Source organism: Pelodiscus sinensis, chromosome 2 (genome assembly GCF_049634645.1).
Source record: "Pelodiscus sinensis isolate JC-2024 chromosome 2, ASM4963464v1, whole genome shotgun sequence".
Lineage (NCBI taxonomy): Eukaryota > Metazoa > Chordata > Testudines > Trionychidae > Pelodiscus > Pelodiscus sinensis.
In genome coordinates, this window is record NC_134712.1 from 18,796,567 (window position 1) to 18,809,745 (window position 13,179).

At 41.8% G+C, this 13,179-nt stretch overlaps 1 protein-coding gene across 8 annotated transcripts in view; it reads left to right on the plus strand.

Annotated features, from left to right (window-relative positions):
* Positions 1-234: 234 nt before the first annotated feature.
* MTSS1 (MTSS I-BAR domain containing 1) overlaps positions 235-13,179 on the plus strand; it is a 189,875-nt gene continuing 176,930 nt past the window's right edge. For 4 of the 8 annotated variants that reach the window (XM_006123574.4, XM_025184924.2, XM_025184928.2 and 1 more), the window contains exon 1: positions 236-1,089. In XM_006123574.4, coding sequence (XP_006123636.2) covers positions 1,018-1,089 — 72 coding nt within the window. In that variant the 5' untranslated portion in view covers positions 236-1,017. Of the gene's footprint in view, positions 1,090-13,179 lie in introns of all 8 variants that reach the window. The other 4 variants (XM_075920153.1, XM_075920154.1, XM_006123576.4 and 1 more) reach the window with 2 other exon arrangements.

Consider the following 13,179-nt stretch of genomic DNA (forward strand, 5'->3'; position numbering starts at 1 on the left):
TCCTAGCGCTGCCAGGAAGACACATACTCCCTCCCGCCAGGAGCCCTGACCCAAAGCCGGGACTCGAACCGACGTCCCTAGCGTTCCCCAGCTCGCGTCCCGCTCTCACACACGGGCACGCTCTGGAGCTGGCAGCGCTTTTCTCCCCTCCCGCCCCTTCTCTCCCGTTAACCAATCAGCAGCGGCGGCACGGCCACTGTGCGCTCGTGACGCGCCCCCGCTCCCGGGGAGGTGAGCTAGTGGGCAGAGGCGCGCGCTCGGAGCTGTGCCTGCGCCTGCCGTGCGAGCCTAGTCAAAGCGCAGCGCAGGGCCACGAGAGAGGGCAGCTCTGCTGGGTGGCTCAGGGGGTTTGCAAAAGAGCCGCTGAATGCCGGGCAGGGGGGACTTTTTGGAAACATTAGCTGGCTAGTTGGCTCCCGCCGGGGCACGCAGCCGATCGGGTGCATTCATGAATGCAGCGGGGGGGTTTCAGCATTAAATATTAATGTGTTGTTTGGTTAGACGCGCTTTATTTTTTTTGAAGTGCTCGCTGTAGCGTGGGTGTGTTCGCTGCTTTTCTTTGCGGCCAGATTTCTTGCCTCCAGTGAAGAGTTATTTCGCTGGTTTTTTGTTGTTGGCAGGCGGCAGTTCTGGTGCATTAAATGCCTTTTGAAATAGCTAGTGCTGTTTTAGATTGAAATACCCCCGTGGCCGCTACTTGTGGGCATGACCCATTATGCACAACGATGGATTGTGTGGTTGCCCTAGTGTGGGGGGATAGTAGCAGCTTGGTTTTAAATCTCAGGACATTGTGGGGGGGCTGTTGGGGGCTGTATGTAGAATATAGACGCCAATAACATTGGGATTTGTAAAAAAAATAGATAAGGATTTCGCTGATTTTTCTTCTGCTGCCTGTAGGTTCCGGTTTTGCCCCCTTTCGGAGCTGCTTCGGTTCAGTTGCGAGGTGGGGGATTGGGGCGATTATTTTTTTTTTAGGTTTGGTAAATTACAGCAGTGTCTGTGTATCGAGCTGGGAAAATGGAGGCTGTGATAGAGAAGGAATGTAGTGCGCTTGGTGGGCTCTTCCAGACCATCATAAGCGACATGAAGGTAAGTGATTGAGAAGGAACTGGGGGACCAGGTGCTGGGAAGCCGTCTAGTAACCTTTGCTGGGTAAACTTTACAAGCACCACATGATTGCACCATAAATTCCAGCTGCAGTGAAGGGTCATTGCATTAACTCCCTACCCCACCCAAAGCCCCCTTACATTGGTGTGTAGGTGGGCCAGACCTCATGTTTAATTTTCTGGATGCATGTTGTCATCAGTTGTAAATATGTTTTGCAATATGCTAGTTAATTGTTGATGTTTTTGACTCCTGAATGGCTTGTAGGACACCACCTCTTTATCTCTTGCAGTGCCTATCCATGAACGTTTAAGTTGGGATCTCCTTACCTGAGGGCCAACATTTCCTAAACCATTAAAAAAAACTGCTATAGGATGTTCCATTGCTGACAATAATGCAACAAGGCCAGACATGATTTCATTGTAGGACACCTATTATAATGTTTTGGAAAGCCCTAGGGTGGGGCTGAAAGGGACAATATTGGCATTATAGACCACGATAAGTGGGGTATAGGAATCTAGACTTATAGATAATAAAAATTATATATTTTTCTGGGTTGAACCTGTAGTTTAATCTGTGATTTTTTTAATATGGTGTGTTCATGTGTATGATAACTGTCCTTTCCTGAGTCTGTTTAAATGCCAAGTGTATCAATTCTCATAGCATTGCTCCCTTGAAAACTGAAACCACAATCTGCAAAGATCATTCTTGTAAGAGAGCCATCATTTAAGGGCTGTTTACTGTATACTTAACTACAAAGGGCCTTTGTGCATGATATATATTTCAGGGAATGGGGAGATTTTCTAACCTAGTCTTGTTTTAAAAAAAACCCTGACAGTATCTCTCTGCCTTGCTGGTCCCTTATCACTACAGCTTCAAATAAGGTTACTACAGTGTTTGCCACTCTTGCTGAATACTGTAATGTTTTTCTTAGCAAGGGCAAGATGCCTTTCTCTGATGGGGCTTAGATGAGTGGCTAGATTTGAGGGAATCCAGCTATATTCTAAATACAGCCAGTAGTGAAGTGTTACACTGTTTAAAAATACAGGACTGTATTCTACAGCAATGATTCTAATTTGTACAGGACTCTTTCCAGAAGGGCTGGGAAGTGAGGATGCTAGGTGGAGGTAGTTCTAGGAGGTGAGGGATTCACTGGTGGGTGTGGATATGCATGGACGGGAGCTCAGTTTTATTAGCTAAAATATAATTTGCAGTGAGACATAAATAAGTGAGGTTAATGTTTTTTGTGTGTACCGAGAGGGCAATTCTCTGGTCCAGGAATTAATTTTTAGCTCAGATTCACATGAACTTTCATTATCATTTAAACAGATAATTAAAAGCATGGCTTGCAAAGAGTAGACAGGTTTGGGGGAGGTGTGTGTGTGTGTGTGTGTGTCAGAATACTACTGTACAATTATTGCTGTCAAGTTCTTCAAATGTGATTTTTTTTCCCCCAAATTTTGCTGTTTATTTTTTTTACAAAGTGTAGTTTTCATTTAAAAGAAAAAACAAAAACTAATTTCTACCCCTGTACTCCATTTTTGCTTATATTCTTTCTCCCCAACAAAACCTTCATTAAATACTTAGGAAAAAAAACATTTAGCAGATGTTCTGTTCTGCCAGATTAAATCTGCCTTTTTTTATTTAAATAGAGAAGAGAAAAAGATGTCTTATGAAACTGTTTTGCTGCTGCTATTGTATGTGCATGCATGTGTGTTTATGCACTGTTACATGTACGGAAAGCCTGCTCATTGGAAAGGCTGTAATACAGCTGCTTTACAGAAATGGGAACAGGTGTGGATTTAAAAAAAATAATCTTTAATGGAACCCGTTTTGTAGTCTGAGCTGTAGAAGGAGTGTATTCGACTTAAAGAAAGAAAAAAACGCTGCACCAATTCTTACCCCTGTAGATCTCTGTTTAGATAAACAAGCACAATATTCTGTGTTGCTTAGACTAAACGAAGCAATTAAATTACATCAACACAATTAATGAAATTTTAGCTGTCTTTACTAATTATGTGCAAGGTTATTGACAGCTTACAAAATAATTAATTTTTCAGAGATTGGTGGGTGCTTTCAGCTTGCTGTACCTCTGCAGTAAAATGGAACTTAGCTTTCTAAGGACCATGCACAAGTGGAGCTGTGGGAGTCTGAGCCGGGAGTCTGCCCTCTTACCCACTTGCAGGATCTGTCCCTAATTCCCATAATGCACGCGCTATATAGCCAGAGCTGCCTGTGCTCTGCAATGGTGTGGAATTTGTGACACTGATTGCAAGCATAGATGTGGACATATTCCATTTGAAACTGCTTGTCCACATTTGTGATCATATTTAAATTGTAGTAAGCACCAGTTCAGTTGCCGCTGCCCACCTTTTCTTAGCATGGACAAGATTTGAGCCAGTAAACAATAGCTCCAAAGTCTGATGACCTCCAATAGATTCCATGATGTGTTAACATTGAAACCTAATGATGACTATTAGTATCTTAACCAGGCTAGTACTGATCATCTTAGCACAGACATTGAACTAGTCTGCTTTTTTCCATAATAATAAAAAACTGTACTTAGCTCAATTTCCAAGGTGCCAGAAGTCCCAGTTGTTTCCACTCCCTCTGCCCCAAATATTCCTTCAGTAGCTTCTACAACGCGTGTGTGCTCTCAGTGCAAAATTTTGCACTGATGTGCAGATTAAAATGTTTGCAGAATTGTGTAATTAAATTGAATATCATGTTAAATGACATGGAATATTGTTCATTGTAATATATTTCGGTAACCTCCCATTTTTAACTTATTTTATTCTGCTGTGAAATTTACAGTTTGTTATATAGGCAAAATCCAATCCCTCTGCTGAAAGTTTAGGTCAGATTTTTCATGGCATACACAGGGTTTTTGCTGTGACAGACTCATGTCTGTCTAGTTCACATTTGGTGCCATTTTTGATATTTTTTGCTCCAGAATCGGGATATGGCAAGATCAGACTAAAGAACCATAGAAATGTAGCTGTATGTATTGTCCTTTTTTAAAATGAACTACTGTTCCCTATGAACTATGCTTGATGTGATAACGTACAGATGTTACATGTAAGATCTCTTTCAAAGTGGTCCAAATTAAAAAAAAAAAAAAGACATTGCTTTGTGGCTTCTCAGAAGTAGATTTAGATGCTGTTCTAACATTGTACACGTTTCCCTGTGAATGTAATGTGCTTTCTGTAGCTCCCTGGGGAAGATAGCACTTGATCTGAATGCATTGCAATTCCTTTCTAGAAACAAAATACTGAAAGGCACTGTAGAGTAATATACTATTAATTTCATTTTTTTGTGTAGTGTAAAGTAAATGTGTGGAGAACATTTTGGGGTGAGCTTTTAAAGAGTGTTTCAAATAATTGTGTCTTTATGCAGAGCATGCTCCCTTTTCATTGTTGCTGTTCCTTTCTTTAATTCCTAATTCTGTGCTTCTCAAACTTATTCCCTTTCGCTACCCTTTAGTCACATCTTTCCACATTATAATTGCCCCACCCCCCAAAAAGAAATTTCCATACTGTGTGTCATTCTTGATTACATCCTTCCCCCCGACATACCCTTCACCTGTTTTGTCTGTTTAGACACTAAGTTTGTTGGCGCTGTTGCTCTGTACAGCACCCTGTTGAATGGAGCGCTGATCCTGGTAATGGTCTCCAGGTGTTCCTAGAATACAAATAAATTATATCAGGCAGATTTACATGAATTATCTCCATGAATTTGCTTAGGCTTACACCGAACAGGTTTTTAACCATTTTTCTAAACAATCTTGAAAATGACTGATATGTACATTAATCTGTCCAGAAGTAGGAGGTGAGGGGAATGTGCAGTTTAAGGGGATATAAATTTCCTCCTTGGAAAATAACACCTTTCTAAAGCAAGATCAGTGTCACCTTCCTAGTAAGGGGTGGAAATCCAGAGGCCTAAATTAGAAGATACATTTTTATAATCTTTTAATTGAATTCTCAGTAAAGTAATTGAGAGCAAAGCTTTGATGTGACTTTTATTTTGATAGTATGTTGCAGAGGTACCACTAGTTTCATCCTGCTCTGTTGAGGCTACTAATGCTCTTATGGGTGGTAACCATTGGTGTCAAGCATTCAAGGTTGTTGCTGATAAAGATATAGAAAGGGTGGAAATTAGGGATGTAAAATCCTATTTAACCAGATAACTTGTTAAACATTATGTTTAACCCGTTAACTGCTTAAATGGAGGTGAGGAGGGAGCTGCCGGAGTGGCTCCCTGCCCTCCATGTGGTGTGGCATGCCCCTCTGCCACGGGTGAGGACTACTCTGGGCAGATCAGGCCACTGGTTAACCATAACTGGTAAGCATCACCCAGAGAATGTATCTGAGTTGAGAGAGATTAAAGAGATTGTGGTAAGTATTTTTGAGCTTTTTGATGTATTTTTAGCATGGGCAGGGTGAAAAGTAGTTGTTAAACTGCTCACATTGCAAAATTTGGCACAAGATGCTCAAGGGAAATGGCTGTAATTTTGGAAGCAATTTGACAGGTCCTAAAACTGAGTCAGTAGTTAGGGACATATATTGACATTTTGCTTTGTGCTTGATCTGAACACAAGGAAATGCACATTTGAAAAAGAGATGAAAATATTTCTGATGTGAGTCAAAGAATTCTACACCATTATTTGGATAAGCAAAATGCTGAACCAGTTACCATATAAATATGGCCTGATGTCCTGATCCTGTGATTGTATTTGTACTAACACAAGTGCCTGCTGCATGTATCTCCTTCTGGGACCTAACCTTAGTTTGTATAACATCTCTTAAACAAGCCATCTCTGAATGCTTTGTAGTAAGCTTGTAATTACAACGTTTATGTAAAATATAAATACTACTGCTGAATTTAAGGTCTGCTGGCTATGCAATTACTAATATGTCTGTGGTAGGTTGGGTCACCAAGGTCCCCTTGAGACTGTCACCTAATGTGCTGATCATACTACTGAGCCTCGCTACCTCTCTCCTGGGGTACACCGCCAACCTGTCCTGCTGAGCCAGAAGCTCTGATCTCCCCCATCAAAGGCACAGAGTTAGGGTTACTATCCACAGCAGAGCAGAACAGACATTGAGAGCAGCTCCTCTCCAGGAAGGCTCAGTCACAGGATCTTGACATAGCAACCTCTGGTGCACAGCCCCAGTGGGATCAAAACCACATATAAAACTATCTTACTCTGCATAAAAGTTTTACACAGAGCAAGCTCATATGTTGTTCACTCCCTTAATTAATGATAGAGAGAGATGCACTGCTGTTGTCCCCTCCTGCGAACAATCATTTACACTGGGTTTAATGATAAACAAAAGTGATTTTATTAAATATTAAAAGTAGGATTTAAGTGATTGCAAGTGATAACAGACAGATCAAAGTAAGTTACGAAGTTAAAATAAAACAATACACCAGCTACATTTAGTCCTCTAAGAAACTTGTTAGATGCAATTCCTTATCTCAACAGTAGTTTTAATTAGTTTTTCGCACAAGGGAGGCAGCTTCCTAATTGGGCTTGAGCCTTCTCCCTGCCCAGTCTGAGATGTTTCCAGCAGTCAGCGGCAGATTTAGGGCAGGGCTAGTGGGGCGGCTGCCCCAGACCCCGCACTTCCCGAGGCCCTGTGCATGCGCCGTGCTGCCACGGCGCATACACCGTGTCAAAGGAGGGGCCCCGTGAAATTTCGCTGCCCTAGGCCCCGCAGCGCACTCATCTGCCCCTGCCAGCAGTCATCTCAGTGGTAAGCAGAGGGTGTTTTGGTGTCGCTCAACTGCCAACTCCCTTATTGTTTGGTTCCCTGCCTATAAACAGATGTTGCCCAAAGCGGGAATCCTTTGTGTTCAGATTCTACTCTTTTACATGCCCATGGAAAGAACCAGATTCAAAATGGGTTCTAGCATCAGATGACCTCGCCACATGTCTTGACAGGACCAACTCCTAGTCAAGGCTTACAGGAAGCACAGGACAATTCACAGATCACTGTTTTGAGCACTGGGCCATTAGGTTCCTTATATACCACTGGTGGCTTTCACTGGAATACCTATATTAATAAACAGTTTTATACTTCATATTTCTAACTTTAAATACAGGAACGATACATGCACAGAAATAGAATATACACATTCAGCTGATTATAAGCTTTTCAATGACAGGTTACATGACCTTTTTGCATAAAGCATATTTGAGGGAAAGGGGCACAGTCACAATGGCTAACATTTTTTCTTTTAATGATTAACTTAAATGTGCAAAGCACAGGTGCAGGCTTCAGAAAGAGATGAGAGAGGGACTTCTCTTACCCTCATGCATGCATACTTTAGAATTAGCAAACCTCTCTTGCATGATTTGTGAAGACAAGCTGATTCAAGCACAGGGAAACTGATATTTATCTACAGCATGTTTCTTTCTTTTTTTTTTTTTTTTGCCATGCTGCTTCTTTTTTTTTTTTTTTTTTTTTTTTTAAAGAAGAGGTGTTTTGCTGTCAACACTTCTGTGGTTAGGAAGTTTAGTTGATTGTTTACAATTTTTGCAAGCAGCTAGCTTGTTTTCTTTGAAATTCTTTGCTCTTTATAAACAACTTCAGAATTTTTCTGTAAGTGTCTAAAGGACTTCAGCAGAGAAAGTCTCATGCATTTTATGACAAAGCTTGAGTGACGCTCTAGGAAGAGAAATACTGAACACGGTATCAGTTGTTGGGCCTATCAGTGTCTTCCATGCAGTTGTGGCACAGCAATGAAAATGTGCAACCACAACCTCTTTTTAGCAGCAGATTCTCAGTTGGCGATCGTCCATCTGCAGTGGAGTGATGACAATTTACAGCAACTGAGGATCTGCCTCTCAAGACTTTAGAGAACAGTTTTGTTTCCTGATACAGTGTGGTGGGCAAAAAATGTTTAAAAAATCCTTTCAGGTCAGGCAGAATGCATACATAATGCTACATACATAATAAGGCTTTCAGCGTTGTAACCTAGAAAAGATTGTGCAGTTCTGCATAAAAAATACAACGGATGGAACCAACGTTGGAGAATAACAAGACTGTATAATTATGTATGTACCAAGCACTGTTTAATACATAGCAAACAGTGATATTTCTCAGAATTCACTGCTTCCTCAGTTTTGAATCTGGAAAAGATGCATTAGACCAGCAGCATAAAATTGCAAATGCTGTACTATGCATGCATGTGTCTTGATCACATATTTGTTATTGCAGGTGATGGAGCACTTTTGTGTATCTGTATAGAATATCTTGCAGAAGCGCCAATGTAATAGTTGTCACGTCTCAGAGGAGTAGTTGTGTTAGTCTGTATCTGCAAAAACAACAAGGAGTCCTGTGGAACCTTAAAGACTAATAGATTTATTTGGGCATAAACTTTTTTGGGTAAAAAACACTTCCTCAGATGCATGGAGTGGAAATCACAGAGGTTGGGAGATATATATACAGCCCCGCTTGCCAGCCACGCTGTCCGGCGATCTGCGCGTGCGTAGATCGCACGAACCCAGCTCTTCCGGGTTACAATCTGCTTGCTCCGGGCGAGTAGATTGTATTAATTGTTGAGCCCTATGTGTGTGTGTGTGTGTGTGTGTATATATCTATATCTATATCTATATCTATATCTATATCTATATCTATATCTATATCTATATCTATATCTATATCTATATCTATATCTATATCTATATCTATATCTATATCTATATCTATATCTATATCTATATCTATATCTATATCTATATCTATATATATGTGTGTGTGTGTGTGTGTATACACACAGTCAGTGCTTTTTTTTTTTTTTTTTTGGTTTTAAAAAAAAAAAGGTGCCGGTACTCCAGGGGAAAAGTTGAGCCCCCCTTCCCCCAAAAACAACCCTGGGCTGGGGCTGGCATTGCCTTTGTAGAGCCACGTCCCCTTTAAGACACGCAGCCAGGCCTGCTGTCGTACTTTGCACACAGAGGTGCCGGTATGCTCCATTCTTTCCAGCTAAGCTCTGACTGGAGGTGCCGGTACTGTGTACCGGGCAGTCTTCTTCTTCTTTGCCCTTAGCTCCTATGGGAGCCCAGGCCAGCAACAATTTCTTTGCAAGCCTCTCTGTCTTGTGCCACCTTTTCTAATTCTCTCCAGCTTTTGCCCGTTTTCCTCACATTCACATCCAAGTCTTTTCTCCAACTATTTTTCCCCCTTTTTCCCTCTGGGTTCCAGGATAGGGATTGTCTGGTAATGCTAGTTGGTAACACTGAATGATGTGCATATTAATTTTCTGAATGTTGCAAAGATACTTCTTGACCCTGCAGGTTCCCATGCTATAAGAGCTTTATCGTCACAAAAAAGCACTGTATACACTAGTATATCAAAGAAGGGAATTACTTATCAAGTATAGGACCAGTAAACAGGAGGAAACACAGAGCAGAATAATACAATTACAGCTGTGCTTAAGACACATCAGTCTATTCTGAACCCACAGAATTTGGGGTGTGTCTCTGAATTAGGAACAAGGAGTCTCCGAAAAGGACCTCTCAACAGAGTGGCTTTGTTTTCTCTTTGTGTTTAGGCTTGTCACTTTAGCATTATATAAAGTGCTTGATTGAGTAACGTGCTGTGAGCACTGTCCCCAATCCAGAAGAGCACTAAAAGGTCTATACAGACCGTTCTGGATGTTAAGCGCTCAGGTCCCAGAAGAAGCAGTGGGACTGCTCGTGTGGTGAAGTGCTTTGCTGGATTGGAGACGGAATGCTTGGGACTAGGGCTGAGACCAAAGTGCATTTCATCTGCAAGGTGCTCTACAGACTCTAGGAGTTAGCTTCACAGGAACCTTAGGAATATTTAACAGAGGGCATGGTGAGGCTTGAATTTGGTGACTTTCCGCAAGTCAGCAGCAAATGGAATAGACCTTAAAGCAGGTATTTGAGTTCAGGAGTCTCTGGCTTTCACTATTGTACTCTCTAAACCTTTTGTTAGTGCTTCAGACTTCTCTGCTGTTTCCCCTTGCTTGAAGGTGGAGAAGATAATCTCTACAGTAGCTCAACCAAGTTTAATCATAATAGTTTTTGACCTCCGATGTTTGAGGCCAAAAATATTGGGCACAACTGTTTTGGTTTTTAGAGGATGGGGCTGATTGGAGCCTTTTAACCTATAGTATGGTAGTGTATGAACGATCCATACTTGATCGCTGTATATTGCATTGTCATTAGTCAACAACAAGCTGTTGAAGAGGTGAAAGCGGAGCAGTGCTGTGCTCTTTGTGTTTATCTTAGGATGCAGGCTGAGAGATCAGCTAGTGCATAGCTAGGCTATGTCTACACTAGCACTTTTGTCAGAAAACTTTTGTTGGTCAGGGCTGTGAAAAAAACCACTCCCCTGACAGGAGATTCACTGACAGATGCTCTGGTGTGGCCAACGCTGTGTTGGCAGGAGAGGTCTCTTACTGACATAGCTGTTGCCACTTGTTGAAGGTGCTGTAATTATGTTGTTGGGAGAGAGCTCTGGCTGTTGCTGGCTCCCCCTCCAGGGGGCAGACTCCTGACCCGTGACCACCCCAGCCCTGTGGGGGTCAGGAGCCAGGTCCCCCTGTGCAAGGGGGGACCAGGAGCAGAAGCTGGCCTCTCTGTACTTAGGTCTGATGCTGCTGGCCCCTCTGTGGGGGAGGGAGGGAGGAGAGGGGGAAGGGAAGTGGCAGCAGGAGCCAGGAACCTCACACAAGGGGAAGCCAGCTTCTGCTCCCAGACGCCCTTGTTGGGGGGAACTCCTGACCCCTGTGTGGCTGGAACAGCCCTCCAACCATGGCCTGCTGCAGGGAGGGGCTGCTCCCTCGTATAGGTTATCCGGTACCTGGTAAGCATCACCTGTTAAGATGAACCGGTTACCTGTTCACATCCCTAATTTATAAAAATGTTAAATATATTTTAAAAAGTGTTTTTAATTTATAAGGGGGGGGGGTTGCACTCAGAGGCTTGTTATGTAAAAGGGGTCACAAGGACAAAAGTCTGAAAACTGCTGCCCTAGTGTCTACTGTATGCAGTTAAGAGAGTTGACTTATTGTTCTGGATACTTTTGAGGTGTTCAGTGCTGGGAATGATTATTTTACTTGAGAATCTGAATTCATGTTGCTAAAAAGAAAGGAAAGGGGGTGGAGTGAGATCACCTGTGGGTCTAAGGCCTTTTTCTCCATAAACTAGCAATTAATGCCACTATGCTGTTTGCATGTTGGACCCTGAATGATGAAACCACTTCTGTAGTTGAGGGTGAGTTAGCCCTTCAGTGTAAGCCTTATTTCGAGTTGATGCTAACCTCTCCTCCCCCCCCCATACACATATCCAATAAGAAATAACTTTGTTTTCCTCTTAGCTTGTAATAAATTTGTAATAAATTGGATAGTGAATGTGAAGCTACCCAAAGGGTAAAACCCTATATAGCTAGGGCCTGGCTACCTGAGAGAACTCAAGTTCTCCTTGTGTGCTGTCTTGACAGCTGTGGTCAGCTGAGAAGTTTCTCAGCATCTCGGTAAAAAAAAATCTTTGGCCCTGAAAATCATTTCATCTGTTGGCCTAAGAGGAGCTAGTAACTTTCAGTGCTCAGGGTTAACTCTGTCTTATCTACATGGGTTTTGTCAAAGCAATCCTGTGGACGTGGCGATGCATATTTTGTGTAGTGTGGCTCTTGTAAAGGAGATTCTGATTAGCACATAAGATATTGCACATAAAATATTGTGCAGTGGACAGAGACCCACCAGTGAGCGATACTGTTATAAAGAAACATATTCCCTCTAACTGAGCTAGGTAAAATTGTAGTTGATCAAAAACCAGTGTTGTAAATGGAGTTGCCTAGTCATGGATAAGCTCTGGTGTTGCTTTGAGAATCTACCCCTTACGCATTAACCAGACTGAATGGTTCTTTATTGAAAAATCATCTTACTTTTGATCCAACAGAAATATTATGCACCTAAGTATCTGCTGTGCATACACAGGAACTATTTCATAATGTTAGAGTGGATGAAAGGCTTCTGTTGATGAGTCTCTGTGGAGAAAGCCTCTCTTCAGAGTTTCTCACGAATTTGTCATTCTGATCTGTATTGAAGAATGTGTAAGTAAACATTTCCTCTTGCATATTTCTTTAGAATCATCATCTTGTTTTTGCAGAATGCGTCATTGAATGCTAGATCAGGTTCTCTCGCAGCTGCAGCTGAATAGCTTCTTTCCCCTCTTACAGATTTTCTCTATTTAGAGAGTCCAGTTAGACTTCAAGTCTTAATGCAGGTCTGCATATGTTTGAAGGGACTTTCATAGTGGAAAAAACTAACGGACATCCAGCAGTGTATATCTTCTCACATTGTACTGATACATTTGTCACCAGGTTTGCTGATTTCTCAATCTATTAGTATTTAAACCAGGACTTATTTTCTCAAAGATAAGCTTGTTAGGTCTTATGAACCTGTGGTGAAAATGTTCCATGAATGATGTCGTTATGACATCATGCTTGTTGGCTGCAGGTGAACGTTATAAAGAAACATATTCCCTCTAACTGAGCTAGGTAAAATTGTAGTTGATCAAAAACCAGTGTTGTAAATGGAGTTGCCTTGTCATGGATAAGCTCTGGTGTTGCTTTGAGAATCTACCCCTTACGCATTAACCAGACTGAATCACAAGCCAGTCACAAGCCAGGATGTTATGCTCAAGGAAAGGAGAGAATGCTTGTAACCCCTCAAGTGTCTTGGGCCATTCTACCCTGGACATGGACTGATTGACATGGTTATGATAGTAAAGTGTGTGTACTTCACTGCTTGATCCACAAAGACATGGGCTGTAAGGACGTAGTCTTTATTCCAACATAAAATAAAGAAAATGGCTATCTGATAACAAAATTACATTTGATTCATATTCTTCACCACCTTCCCTTTAATTTTTTTTGGTTGCTCATTAAATTGCCATATTCCAAGAGGTGGCTGTACTTCTGTGCTCATAGAACTAGCTATTGTTTGGTGTTCATAAAATGCTTTTAGGGGTATTCAGGGCTGGCACCCATTGGGAAAAATTAGTGAGTATAGAGTGGGGATGTGAAAGTGTAACTTCAA